Source organism: Dipodomys spectabilis, unplaced genomic scaffold, assembly GCF_019054845.1.
Source record: "Dipodomys spectabilis isolate Male_0828 unplaced genomic scaffold, ASM1905484v1 ptg000138l, whole genome shotgun sequence".
Lineage (NCBI taxonomy): Eukaryota > Metazoa > Chordata > Mammalia > Rodentia > Heteromyidae > Dipodomys > Dipodomys spectabilis.
Window position 1 is genome coordinate 2,603,940 of NW_024870815.1, and position 25,486 is coordinate 2,629,425.

The 25,486-nt window shown below is 46.8% G+C and overlaps 1 protein-coding gene across 1 annotated transcript; it reads left to right on the top strand.

Annotated features, from left to right (window-relative positions):
* Positions 1 to 700: 700 nt before the first annotated feature.
* LOC122116938 (PDZ domain-containing protein 2-like) lies at positions 701 to 24,506 on the top strand. The gene is made up of 2 exons (XM_042690525.1): positions 701 to 1,549; positions 24,365 to 24,506. The coding sequence occupies exons 1-2, from the start codon at positions 1,074 to 1,076 to the stop codon at positions 24,504 to 24,506; spliced, it is 618 nt and encodes a 205-aa protein (XP_042546459.1). The 5' UTR covers positions 701 to 1,073.
* Positions 24,507 to 25,486: the final 980 nt, after the last annotated feature.

The window sequence follows — 25,486 nt, forward strand, 5'->3', positions numbered from 1 at the left end:
ACCCATTGCAACAGCCATATGCACTTTGGTCTACCATATATAATTCTCCAATTTGATTCCCATCTCAAGCAAATAGCCATGATAATTTAAATTAATTTTGAATAGCCTGAAGCTGACAGCCTTAGCATTCCAAATAAATGCTTCTGGCTGAAGTAATGCATTGATACAGTGTTGAGAATATCACTTCTTTTGACTCTCTCGGCCAAGTTATGCATTCTCAGTTGAGGTAACATTATTCCCAACCGGTAAAAACTGATCCAGAAACTCTCTACTATCTTCTAGGGGGGTCTTCTCACAAAGCCTCCTGGTTGGGTTTGTGTTTGATGGTATAGTGATGAAAGCTATCCTGCTAATTGATATCTCACTTCTCTGCTGATCAAACAACTTTGGAGAGGAGGCCAGTGTTCCCAAGGCCTTCCTGTGAGGGAAGTGTGTGTGTGTGTGTGTGTGTGAGAGAGAGAGAGAGAGAGAGAGAGAGAGAGAGAGACAGAGAGAGAGAGAAAGTGAGGGACAGACAGAGACAGTCTGAGTGTAGGATAGAATGAGCCACACTGGGGATAAAGGAGTTGTTAGGTTTGTGGTCGTACTTGGTGTATGAAAACTGAACAGTGTGCTTCTGTAATGCAGACGCTTGCATTTTATCTAGAAACTTCACAGTTGTGACTGGAAGTCTCTGTTTTCCCTCTTCCTTTCAGGTGTGAATGAGCCCCAGGAGGACATGCTGTTGCCATTGCTGTTGGGAGAACACCTCATTTCCATGTCATTTGCATTTGCATGCACCCTGCTGTAAAATGAACCAAGCAAGAACTTGTCAGATACTTGCTTCCTTGCTGTGGTGAGCAGTCCCACAGCCATTGTTCCTCTGTTGTTTTATTGTGTCCTGTCCTCCTGCTGGCCAAGACAAACAGCTCAGTCTCCAGGAGGCATCCATCCCTCTGCTCCACGCGGCCAGCCTGAACATGAACACAGGCAAAGCTGATGACAGCCAGGGATCTCCAGAGACGTGGGGCCCCGTGGGGTCCAGCCCCCAGAAGCAAGCGCTCTCATGATGCTGGCGGCCAAGAGTGAGCACCATGCCCATCACCCAGGACAATGCCGTGCTGCACCTGCCCCTCCTCTACCAGTGGCTACAGAACAGCCTTCGGGAGGGCGGGGACGGGCCCGAGCAGCGGCTCTGCCAGGCAGCCATCCAGAAGCTGCAGGAATATATCCAGCTGAATTTGGCTGTGGATGACAGTGCGGTCCCACCCGACCACAGCCCCCCAGAAATGGAGATCTGTACTGTGTACCTCACAAAGCAGCTGGGAGACACGGAGACCGTAGGCCTCAGTTTTGGGAACATTCCTGTTTTTGGAGACTATGGAGAGAAACGCAGAGGGGGCAAGAAGAGGAAAACCCACCAGGGCCCCGTGCTGGACGTGGGCTGCATCTGGGTGACGGAGCTGAGGAAGAACAGCCCAGCAGGGAAGAGCGGGAAGGTCCGGCTCCGGGATGAGATCCTCTCCCTCAACGGGCAGCTGATGGTTGGAGTGGATGTTAGTGGCGCCAGGTAAGTGAGGGAGAACCAGGTGGAACCGGTTCCAGCTGCCTGCTGCTCAGGCACGCAGCTGCAGAGTTCAGGGTCTTGCTGAAGGCCCACTTTATCCTCCACAGGGTAAACGCATGGAGTCCAAGTTTCCTGCCATGGATCATTGTTGCTTCGCCCCCTCCTAGATACTTCGAGTATTTCCTTTTCCCCTGAAACTTGGGGTAGAATGAAAAGAAACCAGGCATGAAACAAGAATAGGAGAGCTGTACACGGGGCTCCCCTCTCCCATCCATTCACCTCAGCAGCTCTGCAGTGGGGGTGCGGGAGAGGGGGCCCATGTGTGCCTCAGTCTACCTGTGTAGATCACCTTAGTTACCACACCCACACTGCTCCCACCAGACCCAGGTCCAGAGAGCCCATCCTGGCAGAGAGATCCGCTGGGATCTCATCTGAATGTTTGATGGGCATGCTTGCACACAGCTGTATAATCCACTCACATGGCCACCTACTACGGCAATCAATTAAGATGGGACAGTTTGTTGTTTCCCGTGTGAATTGGGGATCCCCACGCATGAGATCTTTCTACTACAGAACTTGCTACTGCCACTCTCAGTGGACAGAGCTCACACCGTTCATTTGGCTCGACAGCTGGCAGAGACCAGTAGGGCTGCAGCTTTGGAGCAGGCCAGGCTGCTTAGTTTGTGTGTTGCAGCTCAGGGCAGACCACATTGACCTTTGTTGCAGCTCTACTGTGGACTAAGCAGTAGCTTCCTCGGGTTCTTGTCTCAAGAGTTCAGTGAGTGAAGCTCAGGTGAATGGAAGATGAGTGTAAAAACTTCATTTAGAGGTATCTAGCTCAAAATGTGCAGCCTCTGCTGCTGCTTCATCTCCATTCTGCCTCACCGAGCTGTGGATGTCCCTCTGCTCTTCTTCATGTGGCTGTGTCACACTCTCAGCCTCTCTCCTGAGGTTCTTACACCCTGAGTTACGCTCTGATTGATTGCCTATATTCAAATGAACTGCTTTGAAGGTAACATCTTATTGGTCAGATCAGGTCCTTTCTGCAAACCCTCTCCCCAGGGTCTTGGGAAGGCTATGGGGACTAGAAGAAGCTAAAGCAGGAGCAAGATGTTCTGGAATAATGTATCTCTTGAATCTGGTTTCAGCCTGCTAGGTCAAGACACTGTCTTGGGCCAAACTAATTTACTCCTTCACCACTAGCCTCCTCGTTTTCAATGACTGCCTAGGAAGACCCAGAACTCAGAGGAGCCATCATAGTTCCTGGGCATTGTAGTGAAGGGATAGGAATTGAGGTCAGCTGAGGCAAAAGGTACGCAGTGGAGCTTGGGAGCAACTACTTCCAGTTTCCAGCTGCCAGCCGTCCCCCGGGGCTTCTCAGATCTCCCCATGCACACACAGCATTGCTGAGCAGGGAGACTGGCTCAGCGCTCATCGATGGAGGTTTTCTACAGGGTCTGTCATGTGGGTGCGAAGGGCCCTTTATGGCTGACTTTACTCAGTCTTGAGTCCCAAACCAATGCCTGTGACCCAAGGCCTCCACCAGGGATCCACACAGCACAAAGCATCAGCTGCGGCTGAATGCCTCACCTATACAGAGGTGTTCTTTTAGGGCAAGGTCTTTCACAAGGAGCTGAGATGTTAGCTCCCAGGGCTGCTCAAGAGCCAGTCCTTTCTCTTGAATACACATGGATGAAATACCCCAAATCCGCTGAGTTAACCCTGCCCCAAGCACCCAAAGGCCTAGGGCTCCCATTTCTTCATAACAACAGAGAAGCCTACAAGACAGAAGAGAAGGAAAGTAGTTGGATTTTTCAAGTTTGCTTTCTAGATCTCTGGAAAAACTAGACTAAGTACTATTTGTTGATTACTATGTATTCAGAGTATTTGGTGAATACTATGTATTCACCAGGATGAACATTCTCCATCCAGGATCTCGCTTCATACCTGCCCTATATTTATCGAGGAAGCACAGATGGCAGACCCCGCATCTCCATATCTCACCCAAGGTCACCTAACTAAGAGGTAGAGCCACATGGAAATCCGCATCTGCCGGACTCCACAGTCTGTACTCTGAACCACTGAGCCTGTATTTTGTTATCTTGTGGTTTGGTACATAATTTCATGGATGGTTTACAGCTGCACAAAACACCCCTCAGCATAATCCCAGACACCAGGGAAGAAAATGACTAGAACTCTCCAAATGGCATCTCCACCTATCCAAACTGACCAGGAAAACAGAGCCCTCTTGCCTCAACTTACAAAAGGCAACTCCATTTTTTTTTTGTATTGAATCTCTATTTGTCCATGTTTTCTTGACGATCATGAAATACCAGAGAGAGGCTACTTACAAAGAAAAAAGTTCATTTAGTTCATACCACTAAACATGCAAGATCAGACCGGTCCCTTGGCTCAGCCTGTGATGAGGGCCTGAGGGTAGATATTGTCATGACAGTATCCTATGTGTGAGGGAAAAGGTGTGTCATCAGGCCAGAAGCCATGGGGAGATGAGCATCCCACATTCCCTTCAGAGGGCACGTTCCAGTTGCCATAAGGGCCTCCCACTAAGTATGCACACTAAGCCCATCTCTTAACAGTCCACACACCTCCCAATGACCAAGCTCTCAACACCTGAGCTTTGGGCGGCAGACCACACCCAAACCACGGCAGAGTAATGTTGGCAAACTTACCTCTAGCCGAGCATTATGGCTACAAGTACTTTGGATCTTGGATCTAGTGCTCTTTGGTGTTTGAGGACAGTTAGTTCCAGGCCCCCGCAGTGAACATCAAAATCTAAGAATGCTCAAGTCCTTTCTATAAAATGGCCTAGGAAAAACTGAGAAAGAACAAGGAAAGGGGAGACATTGCCCAAAAAGAAACGTACTCATGACCTGATTAGTGTAACTCCTCTGTATAGCACCTTTATAATACAATAAAAATATTAACAGCATAATATGTGAATGCAAACTTTGCACATCCATCTGTATCTTTTAATCATTTCTTGATTATTTATAAAACCCAACACAATATAAATGCTGTATAGTGACACATTTTTTTTTTCTTTTTCTTTTTTTTACTGGTTGTGGGGCTCGAATTCTGGGCCTGGGCACTGTCCCTCAGCAATCCAGCTCTCTAGCACTCTACCACTTGAACTTCAGTGCCACTTCCAGTTTTCTGAGTGGCTTATTGGAGATAAGAGTCTCACAGACTTTCCTGACTGGGCTGGCTTTGAACTATGTTCCTCAGATCTTAGCCTCCTGAATAGCTAGGATTACAGGTGCCTGGCTCCTTTGTTACTCTTATAACTAACCATTCTCATCTCCTCATGTAGATTTCATCCTCCAGTGAGGAGAGGAGGAATTGGAGCTCTGCAGCGACCCCATGTGCCCCTCTGCCCTCAGCTAACACCTCTTCATTGCTCACTGACTTATTTATAAGCAAAAGATTCAGGGTCAACAGCAAGTTCTGCTAACCTTGCCAACATGCTGAATTGTACATCATACAAGAAGACACTCTTAGAAGGGATCTGCCCTGTTGCTTTGCTTGGGTTTGATTTTGCATTTAAAGCTTATCTTGTAAGTTGAATTGTATCTCCCCAAATTTACATGTGGAAGTCCTCACCCCCAGGATCCTGTTTGGAAGTTGGGCCCTCGCAGAGATGACTCACTGAGATGAGAGGATGCTGGCCCGGAACACCACTGGTGTCCTTATCAAAGGCAGATCTGGACACAGGTACACAGGGAAAATGTCATAGGAAGATCAGTGTTCCTCCGCCACCAGCCAAAGATTTACCAGATGTTAGCAGAGAGGCCTAGAGCAGACCCTTCCCGAGAATCAGGGGAGCCTAGCCCTGCTGAGGCCTTGGCCTTGGGTGTCTATTCTCCCAAGCAGTGGGAGAATAGCTTTCGGTTCATTAAGGTACTCCATAGGAGGTGGTATTTTGTTATAGCAGCGTTTGGAAACTAACACAAAGGATGATTTGACCCTGCTGCTTCAGGGTCGCATATGTTCGTTTCTCTTTGCCATGGGCTTCTCTGGAAACTTCAGAGCACAGAGTGTGTTTTTGGACAAGGGCACTGGGCACTGCCTGTGTTGAGTGGGAGGAGCAGGTGCAAACTGTGGAAGATGAGATCATGGTTTGCTTATCTTAAACATTATGTTGGGGTCAGTTTGGAATGTTCATCTCTGAAGATGAGGTTAGCAGGAAGTGTACTGCCATAGGGGATGGAGTGACTTCCTTCCTGTGCCCGAGGTACAGGATGCAATCTAAACCTGGATTGGTCCCCAGATTCCAGCCCCTGTTCCCACCTTCTCACTGGCTGACATCCCTGAGGCCTGAGCTTTTGCTTCTAGGCTCTATAAGAAGTTCTGAGTGGTGACAGTTTTACCATGGTGTGAACTTCCAGAGAACTTTCTGGAAAAGGAAGGTCTATCGGTCCTGTTTACACCACATGTGCCATCTTGTAGGCATAGCTTGTGACACACGGGAGTCTCTGTGAGCTCCAGCATCAGCACTCTGGGAAAGAAGGAATTTTCTGGAATGTTTGCTTTCCTTCTGTTTGGCTCAAGAAGAACTAGAGTTTTTTTGTTTTTTTGTTTTTTTCAATTAGTTCCTACGAGGAATACTTTGTAACCCCCTGATCACTCTCTAGGCAGGCTTTCTAGAAGTGAATCCGATCTAGTCCCAGAGGACATATTGCTCCAAATTGGTAATGGAATGTAGAATTAATTAAAACCAAACCCACACACCACAACAAAAACAAGTAGTTTTTTTTTTTAAGAGCCTACATTTCACTTCTTAAATGTCCATTTTGAGAACTCTGGACGGTGTTGTGCATTAATAAATGTGAATGGCATACAGTCCAAATGACGCCGGTCCTCAGAGAGAGACGGCTCTGGCTTCCAGCACGACGGATGGCCCAGTGGCTGGGCCAAGTCACCTCTACCGCCAGAGGCTGGTTCTGTTTCCCAGCAGGGCTGTGCAGTGGCTGAGAGACAATTTGCTTGATGTATTCCATCCTGCAGTTGGCACGGGATAGATCTTCAGTCAAAAGCAACCTACAACACCCACCCACTCAGCCTCAGGCAACCTGAACCCAGCGCCCATTCTGCACCTGAGAAAGGGGCCAGAGGGATGTTAGGGAAGGAGAAGGGCCACAAACCCTGGCAGCCACTCACAAGAGAGGGAAAGAATGAGCTTCAGCCCGGATATTGGGGTGATACTCAAGCTAGCCCCCCTTCATCCTCAGATAGGACAAAAATCCTACCTAGACTGTGCTTTTACCTACACAGACATTAGACACCGAGCCCGGCGCCGGTAGCTCACACCTGTAATCCTAGCTACTCAGGAGGCTGAGATCTGAGTATGGTGGTTCAAAGCCAGCCCAGGCAGGAAAGTCCATGAGACCCGTATCTCTAATTAACCACCAGAAAACCAGAAGTAGCGCTGTGGCTGTAGTGGTAAAGGCACTCGCCTTGAGCTGAAGAGCTGAGGGACAGCGCCCAGGCCCAGAGTCACGCCCCATGACCAACCAAAAAACAATTAGACACCGGAAGAGATTAGCCACAATACATTATACTAGAGTCAAACAAGTGTAACCATTTACTATAATGAAAAAGATGTGCATGTGGTCCCCTTTTCTCTCCCTCCCGCTCTCTTTCTTCTCTCTCTTCTCTCAAAATAGCTTATACTCTACTATATTTGGGGACTGTGTGACTGACTCCAAGGAGGAGCAGCCATGGAAGAGGGGGCTCGCTGTGTATTTGTAGAAGGGAAGGCCGAGTCAGTCCCAGGCTTCAGATCCCCCAGCCAGACAGTACCTGTGGGTCCTGTGAGGAGTCACCGCCAGCAAGAAGAGGCACCCTGTTGTGTGGGTGGGACTCTCCCTGGGGGTTGGGGGGGCGGGGAGCAGGCTGCCTGGCACCAAGGCACTCCATGCTGTGAGAATGAGCTGAGGATCAGCCCTGGGTGGAAGTCACCTCCAGCATGATCCCTACTGCCTTGGAATTGTGCGTAAAATTAAATTTAGGGTTGGTGCAAGCTGAGACTCTGGTTACCCATGGCAACCTTGAGTTCTGGCTGGCTTCTAACAGGTTTTAAGCTGAGTGTCAAGAGACTGCGAGGTGTTACTTGGAGAAATGACTGCAGGTAGGGATGTAGGTAGGAGACAGGCAGAGGAAGAATTTGCCAATTAGAGCTTTATAATATGGTCTCTGGGGCCATTTAACAAAAGGGTTCTGCCTACCTTAATATACCCAGAGGCACTTGATGCTGCAGGTAAGACAATATGTGTGTATGTATGTATGTGTGTGTGCATACATACATATATATATATATATATATATATATTAAAAACAGGTCATTGTGATGACCTAGAGACATTATAGAAAGGTTAAATTATAGTCAGCATGCTGTTTAAGAAGCCAGAGAAGCGTGTAATATACTTTCGAAAGATTTCCATTGCAGAAGGTTAAAAGGAAAACAAGTTTCAGCATTTAAAATTCAATTATCTGGAAAACTCACCATGTGGAACAGCCATTCCCCGAGGATGTGCCGGAAATGAAGCGTCCTGGCCTGCCCGGGCCTCTCCTTCCCACAGATCGCATCTCATGACTTGGCTTGGGAAAGCCGTCCAGAGTTCACTCAAATCCTCCTTGTCCTTGCACCAACGAGGAAACTGAGGCTCGGAGGAATGGTTTCTCCAGACTCGGGTATTTTCCTGGAGAAGAGCCTGGGCAGAAATTCGTGTTCATTGGTTCCGATTCTAGAACTTTTTCCCTCAACACAGCAAAATAGTAACTGATGAGGTTAGGATGGTTTTGGAGTTTATTGTTTCCTACTCAAAACAAATAGAAAGTCCAGTTTTTCTAACACGGTCTTCGAGTCGATGGGGAATACTTCTAGACCCTTCCATGTCAACAGAACTGGTAGCAACTTTATGAAAAGTGTAATGGATGGGGAGCCACATGCCCTCAGACTCTGAGGCTCTGGGAGCTGCCGCCTGCCACCTAGTGGCTGAAATGAAGTTCACATCCCTGCGTGTCACAGGAAGAGTGATTTCAGGCTTCCGAGTTCCCACCAGGGGCACCCCCTGAGCCATCTTCCAGCAGGATGTGACTTGGCGCTGCCCCCTTCTCTGACTGCCCCTTCTCATTCGGCCCCTGTGAGGCACCCCAGCTCTGTCCCAACAACACAGCCCAGCCCCAGGATTCCGCAGAAAAGGAGGAGCTGGTGCCATAAACCCACCAGTGCACATGCGCATGGGAAAAGGACGCCTTCCTCTCCAGCTTCTCTAACTCCAGCTTCCAGGACTGAGTATCGGCCATTTCTAGTACCACGCTGGCGGTGGGGAGGACTCTGAGAAAACTCGCCATGTTACCACACATGTGCCCAGGCCACAAATCAACGGGACCATTGCCCACAACCCCTACAGCAGGGTTTTGATTTCCCCCCATACTGGGGATTGAACTCAGGGCCTCACCCTTACTAAGCAGGTATTGTACCACTTGAGCCATGCCTCCAGCCCCTTTTTGTGTTAATTATTTTCAGGTAGGGTCCCACTTTATGCCCATTCTGGCCTGGATTGTGATCCTCTGACCTGTGTCACTGGAAGTGACAAGCAAATACCACTGCTTTCGGCCATTATGCTTCTTCCCTGGTAGCTGGGTTAATAGACATGTGCCACCTTGCATGTTCTTCGGTTGAGATGCGGTCTCACGCACTTCTTTTGTCCAGGCTGGCCTCTGACAATAATCCCCCCAATCTCTGACACATACATAGCTAGGATTATAGCTTTGAACCATGGTACCCACCTCAGGGTGTCTTTTTTAGAATCTAACTTGTTTTTCATAAAGGAAGATTATGTAAAAGTAAGGGTATGTTCCAGAACTACATACAGCCAGAGAGGCCTTTGGCACCCTGCTCAGAGCCTGATGGGGGCAGTGCGGCCCATGCTGGATGGCTGACTTCACCTGGGAAGATGGAAACCCCAAATGTTCCACTTCAGACACTCACTCTTTGTTCGTGTGTATGTGCCAATACTGGAGCTTGAACACAGCCCTTCCCTTTCACTCAGTCTGCTTGGTCACAGTGCTCTGCCACTTGAACCACACCTCTCATCTGGCTTTTGACTGGTTCACTGGAGATGGAGTCTCACCAACTTAACTGCCCAGGATGGCTTTCAACCAAGATCCTCTGATCTCAGCCTCCTGAGTAGCAAGGATTACAAGTGTAAGCCTCTGGCACTCAGCAAGACACTTTTAAACCATTAAAACAAAGAAGATGAAAGCATCTCGGTGTGACTGGGCTGACTTCACACCCCTCTGGGAGTCCTGGGGCCATTTTTTTTTTTTTAAGGAATCTTCTACTTTATCTTTTATGTGTACGTATTAAATAAGTTATGAGCATTTCCCTCCCTGGTTTGAGGTTTCAGATGCCCTCCAGGGACTCAGAGGTCTTTGAATCCTTTCTCAGTGACTTCAGGAGAAGAGCAGGGAGCCACACTGCTGCTTGGCTGTTGGTAACGAACATGACTTTCCTTCCACACATGTTGGCCACTCACGGGAATAAATGACTGGAGCTCCCAGCTCTTGATGTTCACCCATGGACGGCTGCCATGGTGAGCCTCCAAGACTTGGATGCTAGGCCAGCTGAGGGCCTTATGGCCTACTTACCCATCGGGGGCCTGTTCAGGTCTTTCCTCATCAATGAAAAACAAAAACGATTCTGACATTCCCAATGTCTCTTGGACTTAAATTTAGCCTTTTCCCTTTGGAAAGGGAGACAGAGGCTGCGCTATTTCCACACCCACAGTGAATGCTTACTCATATAAGGTTCGACTGTTTACATGGACTGAGATTTGTGAAGAAACTCTTGGCCTTTGGGATCACACATGTATGTTCCCAAATGTGCCCGAGGGAGAAATCAGCTATGGAAGAAGTAGCTGCCCTTAAAAGTTCAATGCTAGCTACAGGTGTCTGCAATCTGCACACCAAGTTCAACTTTCATTTCATCCAGATATGCATTCCTGCAGCACCCTTGTATGACCAGCATAATGGGCAGAGTAGATGTGCATGGCTGTCAACATGAAAGTGGCTTAGGTCTGGAGATTGCCAAAATGGGAGGCCGGAGACAGTCCATAGCAGGGGCAAAATTATCAACAGACCAAGATAGGTTTTCCTATCTTAAACACTACAAAATGGAGGGGCTGGGAAGGTGGTTCAGTGGTAGAGTGCTTGCCTTGCATGCATGAGGCCCTGGGTTTGATTCCTCAGTACCACATAAGCAGAAAAAGCCGGAAGTGGTGCTATGGCTCAAGTGGTAGAGTGCTAGCCTTGAGCTGAAGAGTTGAGGGACAGCGCCCAGGCCCAGAGTAAGCTGATACAAAAAACAAACACCTACAAAATCGAGACTGGGCATGTTGGCTCACATCTGTAATCTTAGCTACTCAGGAGGCTGAGATCAGGAAAATCATGCTTTGAGGCCAGTTCAGGTAAAGTTTCATGAGAACATGTCTCAGCCAATAAAGCTTGGCATGGTGGTGCACACCTATTTTCCTACTACTGAGAAAACAAAAAAGGAGTATCACAGTCCAGGCTGACCCACATATAAACTCAAGGCCCTATTCAAAAAGAACTAAAGTATAAAGGGTTGAGGAGGATAGTTCAAGAAGTAGAACTCCTGCCTAGCAAGCTCAAAGCCCTCAGTTCAATCCCCAGTACCATAAGTGAATAAATGAATGAACCAGAGAAAGAAATTATTTGATTATTATTTTAGATATGGACCAACAACCATTTGCTTAGACTGTATGTCAAAGCATCCTTTGTCCTGTGTGGTGTGTGACAAGTACCGAGGGAAGGAGGAAAGACCCAAAAGGTCCATGACTGGTCTGTAGGGGATTTTTCTGTGTGATGTTTGTTTTGCTCATACTGAAGTTTGAACTCCTGGTCTCATACATGATTGGCGTGCTTGCTTTGCTGGGGCTGAAGCTCTAGTTCTTGGACCATAGCTCTAGACAAGGTTTTTGCTAGCTATTTTTTTAAAAAGACTGTCATGGATTTTTTTTCTTCCCCAGCCAACTTTGAACTCCAGTCCTCCAGATCTCAGCCTCCTGACAAGCTAGAATTAGATGGAAGAGTCATGATGCCCGATCGATTCATTTACTTTTGACTTTCTTAAAGGGGCTATGGTCTATGCAGGCTCAGCTGGTGGGTGATTTTTACAGCCTAAATTATTTGGTATTAACTAGATAAATTTTTACTAAATGGGAAGATAAACTAAGAAATTCTTGGTGGAAAAAGATAGTTAAAAATTATACAACAAATGCAGATATAAGCAAGCAATAAGAAAATGCCCGGAACTGGGCACTGGTGGCTCATACCTGTAATCCTAGCTGTTCAGGAAGCTGAGATCTGAGGATCAAGGTATGAAGCCAGCCCAGGCAGCAAAGCCAAGAGACTTTTACCTCTAATCAGCAAAATGCTGAAAGTGGAGCTAGGGCTCAAATGATAGCCCACCTTAATTGGAAAAAATCAAATGAGAACCCAAGGTGCTGAGTTCAGGCCCCAACACTAGCCAAAAATAAAAATCTATAACTAAAATTTAAAGCTATCAAGAGTCAATGTGAAATATGAAGTTATATCCAAGCGAAGCTCATCCAAGAAAACTAGCCTAAAGCATGGAGATAATACTAATGATTTGAAACCTTGATAATCAGCAAGAGATCTAAAATTAAATATCCACGCTGGGAATGTGGCTTAGTGGTAGAGTGCTTTCCTAACATGCATAAAGCCCTAGGTTCAGCTCTGCAGTAATACATACACAGAAAAAGTCAGAAGTGGCGCTCTGGCTCAAGTGGTAGAGTGCTAGCCTTGAGCAAAAGAAGCTCAGGGACAGTGCCCAGGACCTAAGTTCAAGCCCTGAGACTGGCAAAAAAAAAAAAAAAAAAAAAAAGATAAATATCTAAATATCCTCAAGATAAGTGCAAATAGTTTAAAAAGTTTTCACAATGTTAAAAAAATCCATAAAACAGGCTGGGAAGGTGGCTCAGCGGTAGAGTGCTTGCCTTGCATGCATGAGGCCCTGGGTTCGATTCCTCAGCACCACATAAGCAGACAAAGCCGGAAGTGGCATTATGGCTCAAGTGGTAGAGCGCTAGCCTTCAGCTGAGAAGCTGAGGGACAGCGCCCAGGCCCAGAGTTAGTCCCATGACCGACAAAAAAAAAAAAAAAATCTGTAACACTAAATCTAGTCCAGAATTTTCTGAACTGAATCTCAAGGAGACTGTTTTGAGGTTGTTGTGTTGGGTTTGGGTTTGTTTTCTAACTTAATTGCTTGCAGCAAAAAATGCCACATGCTATTAAGAAAACATGCATTCTTCCTATGGGAAAAATAGCTAAAATAATCCACAGAAAATAATATAGTTATAAAATAAAACAATTTTGTCATCAATTGCCTTTGGAAGATGCCTTAAGCACTGCTGAGGATTTAAAGAGAAAGGCCACAGTTAGGGAACTGGCTACGTGCCTGGACAGAGGTTCTGATGGTTTTTGGGGGAGGATAGTGTATGTGTGTGGTATGGTATGCTGTGTGTGTGTGTGTGTGTGTGTGTGTGTGTGTGTTGTTCTTGTTGTTGTTGTACCAGTACTATGGCATTCTACCATTTGAGGCACAGCTCCACTTCCAGCTTTTTGATGATAACTGTAGGTAAGCAGTTAAGCCATGGCTGGCTTCGAGCTATGATCCTCAAATCTCAGCCTCCTAAATAACTAGGATTATAGGCATGAGCCACCAGCACCTAGCTCCACTTTTTTCAATATGCTCCAAGCCAGGATATCTATTTGATTCTGTCTCTGTAATCACAGAAATCTCTTATTTGTCACAAAAGAAAAGAGGTAATAGATAAGATATATTTTCCAAAATCAATTGTTTTGTTAGTTAAAGCAGTGATTTGTAGGGAAATTGTGTAAACTGACAACTACTTTTTAAAATTTATTTATGGACATTGTTATATGCTAGGGGAACCAGATATGATGACTCACACCTATGCTATCAGCTCCTTGTAAATAAAGATAAGAGGATCGTGGTTTGAGCTCTGACTGGACCAAAAACGATGGAGAGATTCTATCTCAAGAACAAGCCAGGGGGGCTGGGAAGGTGGCTCAGTGGTAGAAGGCTTGCCTTGCATGCATGAGGCCCTGGGTTCGATTCCTCAGCACCACATAAGCAGAAAAAGCTGGAAGTGGCGCTGTGGCTCAAGTGGTAGAGCGCTAGCCTTGAGCTGAAGAGCTGAGGGACAGTGCCCAGGCCCAGAGTTCAGGCCCCACATCCAGCAAAAAAAAAAAAAAAAAGAACAAGCCAGGCATGGTGGCATGCACCTGTAATCCCTGCTACTTGGGAGGTATAGACAGGAGGATCTTGGTTGGAGGCTGGTCCTAAACAAAAATGGGAGAAAATACTGAAAATAACGAAAGCAAAAGTACTGGGGGTGTGATTCAAGGGGTTGAACCCTTGCCTAGCAAGCAGAAGGCCTTGAGTTCAAACTCTACACCAGAAATAAAAGGAATTCTGGGTACTCTAGAATTGAGACCTGCTGCCCATCCACAGTGGACCCTTCACAGGGCTGGGTTTCCTCTGGGTCTGCCTGTTGGACCCTCATCTAGCCCAGTGACCTTGTTTTCCAGGTTTGACCCTTGAGTTGTTAAGATACAAATGGATGTGTGGAGATCAGCCAACTCCTTCCCACCCCCCCACTTCCCCTCCCCCCCCCCCTCACACACACAAATGTCCAGACCCTGACCACACGTGAATTTTTATTTATATCCACAGCAACATGGAAACAACATTGTAAAGAGCAGAGTGGCCTATAATTGTCCTGTACTGTTTCTTCACTGATTTTTGCTTTCTATTTTAAGAGGTAACCTGTGCTCGTGTGCACATGGCTTTACTACGCTCACTCACATTTACTTGTAGTAATGCTGCCTAGTAGATGTTCATCTGGAGCGTATCTGTTGCGGACTACCTTTCTTAGCATGAGTTTTCATGGGAAAATGCATGCATGCATGACCCAGCATTCACACAGAACCGAATGCAATGGGAGAAAAAGCTCCTCAGCTCTGTCCCTGTCCCCTCGTCCCTTGCTTGTCTCTAAATTTGGGCCTGGTCTCTGTCTCAGCTTTTCAGCTCAAGGCTCTTCTGCTCTTTTGCTCAGTGGTAGAGTGCTTGCCTTGCATGCATGAGGCCCGGGGTTTGATTCCTCAGCACCACATAAGCAGAAAAAGCCGGAAGTGGCGCTGTGGCTCAAGCGGTAGAGCGCTAGCCTTGAGCTGAAGAGCTGAGGGACAGCGCCCAGGCCCAGAGTTCAGGCCCCACAACCGAGCAAAGACCAAATAGACATGCAGGGCTGAGGTTGGCCCAGTGAGGAGTACAAGATGATGCCTTTCAGGAGTTGGGTGCTCCCAACACCAGTTCCCATGATGCCCCAAATAGGCTGGGTACCACCAGTTTTGGTGTCCTCATAATGAACCATGCAAACAGGTAAAACCAGATCAAAAGGCTGCAATGAAGACAAACAAAACCTACAGAGGGTCAGGTGCCAGGACACCAAGTCAAGTGCCGATGCTACGTAAGTGTACAAGGAAATTGTGTTTCTAGATCAGAACTGTCAGCTCCATGGAATTCCCATCGGCCTCTGGAGGGCACCAGTCAACTAAGTTTATCCTGTGGCATCCCAGCAGTACACTAAGAAACTGGGCATTTGAAATAATAGCTCCCACTCCCTGACTCCTTGTGTTGTGCTAGGCAGCTGTGCTGGTTGCTGTCTATGCTGAAGATTGTTACTCCGACACTCAGTCACAGGAGCTCCTTTTCCTGCAATTAACGGGTGTCAAGCAAAACAAAGGCTGTCTCTTTCTTCTTACTTTCAACCACAGAGAGACCAGAGCTGGAAGCTGGTGATAGGAACCAGTTCAAGTTAAGTTGACTTGCAGTTACTTGCATCATTTGCATTTTTATGGGTGTGTATTCCCTTCTAATTGGAAAGACAAAGAGTTAAATGCAGCACCATTAAAAAACAGAAAGGAGAAGGATTGGATGGCTTGGATAGGATGCCTAGGTCCTTCTCTCTAGAGAAGGTGAGGGGTGGAATTGGTTCCCAGCCTGGCTCAGAGCTGCTGGGCCATGGGAGCCAAAGCCATAGAAGGTTGTTGGCTTGCTCCAATAGGCAGAGTCGCTTCATAGAGCCATGGTGCTGCCAGATAAGCTCCCAACCTTTCAGGAACGATCATCTGTGAAGCCTGAAAACAACTACCAGCTCATCTCTACTCTGGTCTTTCTTATTTATGGGATATACAAAAAGCTTATATGTTTATCACGTATCATCAATTTAAATGTTAATGAGATTTTATCCTTAGGCTTCCATCCCCAGTACTATCAAAAAATATCTCTGGGTGTCTGTATTCCATAGGAGTTTTAGGTTCTCATTTGACTTTGCAACCACCCTATGAAGGTAGAGATGGTTTCGTAGTTTTTATTCTTTAATCAGTGCAGAATGTATACAAAATGCATGTGGTAGCATGTGGCACGTGTACACTGTGTGGTGCTCCGGTAAGGTTAAACCCATTGATCTGTTCCAGTGTTTATCATTTCTTTGTGATGAAGACATTCAAAATCCTTCTAGCTGCTGAAGGATTTTTTTTTTCAATCTGGGTACTGATGGCTCATGCTTATAATCCTAGCTACTCAAGAGCCTGCAATCTGAGGACCAAGGTTTGCAGCTAGCCACGGCAGACAAGTCCAAGACAAGTCCAATTAACCAGCAAAAAAAAGCTAGAAGAGGAGGTGTGGCTCAAGTGGTAAAGCACCAGCCACGTATTAGCTAGAGTAGGAGGCCCTGAAGTCAAGCCCCAGTACAGGCAAAAGAATCCTGTACTAAGGATTAAACTCAGGACTTGCTAGGCAAGTGCGCTACTACTTAAGCCATGTTCCCTAACCAGCTTCTACCTTTATCTTTTGTCACCCTATAGTGCAAGAGCACATCAAAACTTATTTCTCCTGTCTCACTGCAGCTGAGTATCCTGAGCCAACCTTTCCTATCCCTCCCTTCTCCATACCTTCCCCAGCCTCGGTTCTCATCTTCTGTAAGATCAATTTGTTCAGATTTCACATATGAGTGAGATCAGGCAGGGGTTGCCTTTCTTGGCCTGGCCTTTTTTTTTTGGTAGGTCATGGGGCTTGAACTCTGGATGCTGTCCCTCAGCTCTTCAGCTCAAGACCAGTGCTCTCCCTCTTGAGCCACAGTACCACTTCCGGCTTTTGTCTGCTTATGTGGTGCTGAGGAATCAAACCCAGGGCCTCATGCATGCAAGGCAAGCACTCTACCACTAAGCCATCTTCCCAGCCCTGCCTGGCTTATTTTGCTTAACATAAGATGCCACAGTTCTGTCTGTCCTGTGGCAAATGACAGGATTATGTCCATTTGGTGGATGAATAATATTCATCGAGCATTAAGAAGTATTATCATCTATATGTTTAGATGAGTGTCTTCAGAAAATTAGTTATTTAAGTTCTGTGCCTGGTTTTAATTTGGGTTATTCTTATTTTTGTGTTTAGTCAAGAGTTTTTGATGCAGTCTAGATACAAAGTCCTTTATCAGATTTATAACCCACAAATGTTTTCTCGGGAAGCTGCAGGTGTTACATAGTTGTACTGACTGTTTACAACAAATCACCTGAGGGTAAAGCTGTTCTTGCAATCAGGTCAAACAAAGATTTGCCCTTTATGGAAGAGTGGATGTTTGTGGAACTCTTTATCTTATTCCAAAAGTACTTCCTTTATTAAGTGTTTTTGAGGTTTGGGAGGTTGTTTTTGGGGAAGGTGAGTTAGAACATACCTAAGGACATGTCCTAAGTGTTCAGTTTAGTGAATTTTGTATTTGCTTTCATCCAAATCACAAAACAGAACTCTACCATTAGAACTCTTCTCCAGCCCTGCCTGCCATCCCTCCTTCCGCCCCATAGCTCTCACTTACCAAAGGAAGGTGAATTCATAGGTCTCATACCAACGTGGTTTTCTCTAACTGTCCGATTCAGTTTGTCCCCCCGCCATCACTCCCTTACTACATCCAGTCTGGCTTTTTGCTGGTTAATTAGAGATGAGTCCCAGGGACTTTCCTGCCTAGACTGGCTTTAAACTGCAATCCTCAGATCAGAGCTAGGATTACAAGCAGGAGCCACCAGCACCAGCTTCCTAATCAATCTTCTCCACTAATCCAGAACCAGGGCTGGTACAGTGCAGTCTCTTTGTGTCCCTCTCCCCATGGGAAAGCAAGGATGGGAGGACTTCCTGGGGGGACGTTGATGAGGCGGGGACCCTGTTCCCTTCTAGCAACTTTCCTCATCATGGATCATTAGCCAAAGAACAGGAGGAGCTCAGGGGAGGGCGAAACAGGACAGGGCAGGCCAGAAACAACACACCATAGATTAGGGAGTTGCAAGGGGGTTGGGGTGCGGTTAAATTTAATGGTACGAAGAATTACCCAGGGTGGGAAAAGTGAATGCCCAGTGAAAAGTTTAATTGATGATATAGGAAATAAAATAACTAGAAACAGCAAATAAGAACTAATTCGTTCTCTAAATGGCAGTTTTTGCTGTGCTGGAGTACGTGTGCCAGTCCTAAGGCTTGAACTCAAGGTTGTTGCTCTACCACTTGAGCCACAATTCTACTTCTGGCTGGCTTTGAACCACTACCCTTAGATCTTAGCCTCCTGAGTTGCTAAGATTACAGGCATGAGCCACCAGTGCCCAGCTATTTTTTTTTTATAGTGTATCTACAACATTTTTTTTTTTTTACCATGGGTGATGAGAAAAATAATAAGTACAAAACAGTGTTACAGTTCCTCAAAAAGTAAATGCAGGCAGCCACCACCAATTTCCCACACCTGTAATCCAGTTACTCAGGGAGCTAAGATCTGAGGATCAATATTTGAAACCAACCTAGACAAAGAAGTCCACAAGACTCGATCTCCATTATCTAGCAAAAAGATAGGCTGGAGATGTGGCTCAAGTGGTACGGCACTAGCTGTGAGCAAAAAAAGCTGGAGTTCAAGACCTAGCACAGCAGGGGTAAAGAAAGCTGGGCATGCTAGTGCACCCCTGTGATCCCAGTCACTCATAGGAGGCTGTAAGAAGGAGGATTGATATCTGAACTGGCTCCCAGGCAGAAAATGGAGACCCTTAAAAAAAGAGAGAGAAGTATGGCTCAAGTGGTAAAACATTGCCTTAGCAAGCATACAGCCCCAAGTTCAAATCCTAAGAATGGAAAGAAAAGGTGAAGAGAGAAAGAAAGCAAGAGAGAAAGGAAGGAAGAGAGAAAGGAAGAAGGAAGGAAGGAAGGGAGGAAGGAAGGATGGAAGGAAGGAAGGAAAGATGGAAGGAAGGAAGGAAGGAAGGGGAGGAACAGAGGCAATGGAAGGGAGGGAAGGAAGGAAAGGAAGGAAGAGTGAGTAATGGCGATTAGCAGGTCCTATCAGAGAGAAGCTATATGAGTTTTACTTAATGGAAATAAAGCTTCAGAATGGCCTAATTTTAGAATAGAAAAATCTATCTGGGTGCTAGTGGTTCACACCTGTCATCCTAGCTACTCAAGAGGCTGAGACATGAGGACCTTTCCAGACCCAAGCAAAAAAGTCCAGGAGACTCTTATCTCCAATTAGCCACCAGAAAAAGCAGGAAGTGGTGCTGTGGCTCAGAGTGGTAGAGTGCCAGCCTTGAGCAAAAGAGCTCAGGGGCAGCACCCAAGCCCTGAGTTCAAATCCCACCACTGACCAAAAAAAAGAAAAAAGAAAGAAAGTCTAAATATGATGATGCTACCCAGCAAGGTAAATGTGATGGGTCGCAACATACACTCCAGAAAAATTAGTTGGAAAACACTGTGTTGTGTTTCTTTCACCCCATTACAAGCTGGTGGTGTGAGCTCTGTCAGGTGTCCCTGGAGTCTCACTGTCCTCCCTCCCTTTCCCCAGCTCCGCCCCGGGTCTCAGCCGCAGCTCAGCTCCTGTGAGCAGGTGCAGCCCAGTGCCTTGTGCCAGGAGCACTTGAGAGGTAGCAGTCTTCCCATGCCCAGCTTCCTTCCAGAAGCTGGGAGAGGGATGAAAGTCTAAGCTGATGACAATGCTGGGCATTGTCACAAAAGTGGCTTCTAAGAGCAAACTGGATGCGGCCCGGTTTCCTGGAGACATAGAGATGCTCCAGAAGCCATTGGAGACTGCACATGGGAGCTGGATCCCGGTGAGGACCAGGGCTGAGACCCAGGGCAGCTCCCACCCAGGCTTCCACTCACCTTGTGCTGATGGTGGGCGTGGCTGTGATGGCTTAGGGCCTCTTCTGGGCCAGTCAGGGTGCATTGCCTTGGGCTGGCTCACAGCCCCACCCTCCTCTTTAAGGGGTGATACTAGGGTTTGAACTCATAGCCTCACTCCTGAGCCATGTCCCTAACCCTTTTTGCGTTTATTATCTTTTGGATAGAGTCTTACTTTTTGCTCGAGCTGGACTCAGAGTGGGCCTCAAACTGCAATCCTCCTGCATAGCTTGTGCCATAGGTAATATATGACCACAGCCAGCTGGGATTATAGACATGAACAACCATGCCTGGCAGTGTGGCCATCTTTCACTATCACATGCCTAATGCATAATGAAAATTTAGCAAATATATGTTGAATAAAATAAAAAAGCTCCTTCTTAAAATGACAGTGTGTTGGGGCTGAGAAGGTGGCTCAGTGGTAGAGTGCTTGCCTTGCATGCCTGTGGCCTTGGGTTCGATTCCTCAGCACCACATAAGCAAAAAAAATTAAAAAAAATGTTTAAAATGACAGTGTGTTAACATTCCATTACTATAACTAATACCTGCAACATCCAGTTATAAATGGGAAAGGTTTGTTTTGGCACATAGCTTTAGAGGTTTCACCCATGATCAGTTGGACTGGTAGGAAAACATTCTAGATTCAAATTAATGCCAGAAAATGTTGGGTCTAGGGCTGGCATTGAATCAATCAGCTCTATTCTTTCTGGAAGGCACTGCATATAGTATTCAGCCCTTATGGATCCCAGTGTTATATGCTGTGTGCTTTTTATCTCCTGGGTTTTCAAAAAAGGTTCTACATGGGTGTTCCTAGCTTTCTAGTCTGACTTGGAGGTTTTGAAATAGAATGAAATATAGCCTTACCCCCTCCCCCGCCCAAATATTGCTAGTATATACTTGCTTCTTTGTTCTTCTCTAACTGGCTATAACTGTATTGTTTTATGGGAGAAAACAAACCAGAGTGTATTGTTTTGTTTTGTTTTATTACCAATTCCCACAAGTCGGCGTGAGTCCTCATTTCTTTTATAACCTCTCCTTGCCAAGATAGTGCCCAACCAGTGATGCGGGCAGAGGGGTTAGAGGCTTGCATGATTACCTCTAGAAAGTTCATTGTGACAAGGGTGCTTCCAGGCACCGTGATGCATGCCTGCAATCCCAGCTACTCACAGGCAGGAGCAGGAGGATCACAGGGTCAAGGGCAGCTCAGGAAAATTAGCAAGAACCCTGTTTCTAAAAACATGAGGCCAGGGGGTGAAGCCCCAGTGATAGAGCCTGTGTTTATATGTGAGGCCTTGGCTTCCACCCAGCACTGCCCGCCACCCAAAACAAAACAAAGCAAAAAGACAAAGGAATTGAGTGTTTCCTTGATTATTGAAGCAAATCATGTATCTTTTTTGGAAGAAGGAGAAGTGTAGACTAGAGTTAATGCCTATTGGGTCCTTAAAATCTGGTTAAGATTATTGAATTTTCAGACTTCAGACTCACTGGGCCTAGGTGTACTGTCAAGCAGGGTATCTCTCTTTTGCCCTGACCAGTTTGGACCTCAATCCTCCTGTTTGCACTTCCTGTGTAGCTGGAAGGATTAACTCACACCACCACAGCCAGTTTTTTCTTGGTTGAAATGGAGTCTGAGCTAACTTTTTTTTGCATGGGATGTCCACACACCTCAGTCCTTCTGTTCTGCACCTCCCCAGTAGCTAGGGTTACACACGTGAGCCGCTGTGCCTGGCTGTGCACTCTTGAGGATGACACAACACACTCTGCTAATGAGCAGGCTCCACCCAGCGGGCTAGGCGCCTCCCTCTCTGTCCCACTAAAAGCAGAGCCAACAGGAGCAGCCAGCCCTCCACACTGCCCGGTACCTCGCCAGGAACCAGCACACTCCTGCCTGCCGGCCAAGTATGGTTTTTACATTCTTAAAAGGTCACCGAAAGTACGAGACAGCAACCATATGTGGCCTAGAAAACTCCTTTTTAAACACTTATTGTCTGGCCCCTTTACAGAAAAAGTTTGACAAGTTCTGCTCTGCAGTTAGAGATAAAATGTTCACAGCTTTCCTGCAGCCCGTGTCCTTGATAAGAAGCAGTTGTAGGAAGGCAGAGACCCTGGTGGGTTTGTATTTTGTGTTCAGTGAACCAAGGTAGAGTACATTTCCCAGAAGTCCCTTCCTAGTGCAGTTCGGGGTCAGTGGGGACCACGGGAGGCACTGGCAGTGAGATCAGGAGCGTGTGCAGGAGGCGGCCATCATCCTCTTCCTGTACAGTCAAGGTCAAAGGGAGGATCACTGTCCGAGAATTCACCTTCTGGCACCGGCCAGCCACCAGTTTGAGCTCCTTCTGCGGCCCCTCTCAGCTTCCCAGGCTCCCGAGCCAAGCAGGGTGTGTGGCTCCCACAGGCCTGGGTCTTCTTAACTGCTCTGTCTCCTGGACCAGAAGCTCCATGATGTCCAGTAGCTCCATGATGTCCTCTGTAGCTCCACTGCAGAGCAGCATGGGCGTCGGGGTAGGGGATGACCAGAGGATGACCAGGGGATCCAGAGCACCCTTCCCGGCTCAGTACCTCCTGGCTTGCCTCCATGCCACTTTCTTCCCGATCGCCTGGCCTGCCATGCTGAAAAGCACGCACCTAATGCAGGTGATCTCCCCAGTGCCCAGGCTTGTGTGAGGACCAGTCCCCCGGCCCCTGGCACAAACCCAGGGTGGAGCACCAAGCCCCACAGCCCCAGCTTCACTGACTAAAAACACGAAAATACCTCAAGTAAAGTCAGGTAGGACTTCAGAAGCTTAGCTGTCTAGCTAAGAGAGAGAGAGGTGAGAGAGAAAATAAGAACCCATTCCTACAGGACACTTGTAAAGTTTGGAGGCGATAAAATATATACAAATTAAATATATATATAATACAATGTCAAATTTTCAATCTATCAAAAATAAAATAATAGTAAAAAGTATATTCTGTGTTTGCAGATATACCATATAGACCATATAGATGCATATATCCTCTCTATGTGTGTGTTTATACACACATTACATGTATGTCATATATACATACAGACATATACAAAATACACCCGTATATATTTGGTCGTATTGCAGTTGAACTCAAAGCATTGTACTTGCTAGGCAGGTGCTCTACCACCTGAATCCTGACTCTGGTTCTTTCTGCCTTCATTATTTGCCAAATAGGGTTTTGAGTATTATGCCTGAACTGTGATTCACCTATTTACCTTTTCTACATGTATGTAGGATGATAGGCATGTGCCACCATATCAGCTATTGAGTGAAATGGAGTCTCATGTTTATGCCTGGGCTGGCCTCAAACTACAGTCCTCCCAAGTTCTGCCTTCCCAGTAGTTAAGGTGGCAGTCATGAACTACCAGCATCTGATCCCCAGGGTTAGATAGATGGGGGTGGGGGGTTGTTTGTTTTGTGTTTTGGTTTTTTTGGGGGGAGGCAGTCCTGGGCTTGAACTCAGGGCCTAGGCACTGTCCCTGAGCTTCTTTTGCTCAAGGCTAGCACTCTACCACATGAGCCACAGCACCACTTCCTGCTCTTTCTGTTTATGTGGTACTGAGGAGTCAAACCCAGGGCTTCATGCATGTTAGACAGCACTGTACCATTAAACCACATTCCCTGCCCCTGTGTGTGTGTGTGTGTGTGTGCGTGTGTGTGTGTGTGTGTGTTGGCTCTGGGGCTTGAAATCAGGACCTAGGTACTGTCCCTGAGCCATTTTATGCTCAAGGCTAGCGCTCTACCACTTGGGCCACAGAATCACTTGCAGTTTCTGAATGGTTAACTGGAGATAGGAGTCTCATGGCTTCGAACCACGATCCCCAGATCTCAGCCACCTGAGTACCTAGGATTACAGATGTGAGCCCAGCTCAAGGGATGTTTTTTGTTGTTGTTGTTTGTTTGTTTATTGTCGGTCATGGGGCTTGAACTCTGGGCTTGGGTGCTGTCCCTCGGCTCTTCAGCTCAAGGTGAGCACTCTACCGCTTGAGCTACAGCACCACTTTCAGTTTTCTGGTGGTTTATTGGAGACAAGAGTCTCATGGTCTTTCCTCCCCTGGGCTGGCTTTGAACCGTGATCCTCAGATCTCAGCCTCCTGAGTAGCTAGGATTACAGGCGTGAGCCACCAGTGCCCGGCCAAGGGATGTTTTTTAAAACCTAGGAAATCTGCAGAACTAAAAAAATCTTACCCACACAGAACTGTATAAGTGTGTGCCTAGAAGCACTGAGCCAGCCACATCTCTGCAGTTAGAATCTGGAAGACTTTGAAACTTAGCTTCCTTTTTTCTAGCTGGAGGAAAGTGACACAAGTCAAAGAACTTAAATAGGCATGCAAATGCGCAGGTACATTTTCTGAAACTAGTCTGGAGGCATTGTTCTCTGAACATAAATGAGATAGAACAAAGACCTCGGGGCAAACAAGTTGTCTTTTTGTCATTGACTGAGAACTCTGTTATCAGCGTACCTTGGACAAGAAGACCCCAGCAGTCGGGACATCAACCGGCCACCCGGAACCCAGGACCCCAGGGCTGGCTGGGAGCTGATGCCTGCAGCCAGTGCTGTGGTGAGAGCCGGGAACCTTCATCCCCCAGCGAGCTCTAATGGCATGCACAGGAGGAAGGGCACAGCTCCTACGTCCGCCTCTCCCTTGGCTTCCCTGTAGACCTCCCCGAGCAGAACTGGGGGACCCCTTCATGCACACAGAAATGGGAGGCCTTGCTCTCTCTCTCTTGTCCCTCCTCCCACGTCATGTCATTGTCATCTGCAGAAAACCTGGAAAAGGTCAGCCTCGCTAGCTCTGTTTACAGATGTAGCAGAATCCTCATTTATCATCCCAGGTCTCCTGGAGGAAGACTTCAGAGTTTGGAGCCCACAGGGGGTTTGCTCTGCTGATCTTCTATCCTTTTTACCCCAGTGAGGACCACAGGAGAAATGGTGTCTGGCCCTTAGCTATAAACTATGATCCTCCAGTTCTCAGCTTCCTAAGTAACCAGGATCACAGACACGAGCCACTAGCACCCAGAATTACTTTTGAAACCTCATTTTAGTTGACTTGTTAAAATCTGTTATAGCAATAAACTGTGTATGTATGTATGTTTTGTGTGTTTACTGGTCCTGGGGCTTGAACTGAGGGCCTGGGTGCCATCCCTGAACCTTTGTGTTCAAGGCTAGTACTCTACCCCTTGAGCCACAGCTTTATTACTAGCTCTTGGGGGGCTTGACTGGAGATAAGAGTCTCATGGACTTTCCTGCCCAGGCTAACTTTGAAACACGATCATGAGATCTCAGCCTCCTCAGTAGCTAGGATTCCAGGTATGAACCACCAACACCCAACAAAATAAGGATATAAAATAATAAAATCAGTGTATACTAAAGTTAGTAAGGCATAATATAAACATTACAATTCATCCCGTCACCCAGTGATACACTCACACAGACACACATGTAGATACACCCACTAAACACCATACACACGTCCACAGGAAGAGTTGGCTTGGGCTACATGTATCCAAGAATATGAACTTAGTTAATACTGATCCTACCCTGTAGGAATTATGCTATGTGGCAATTTCTTAACCCCA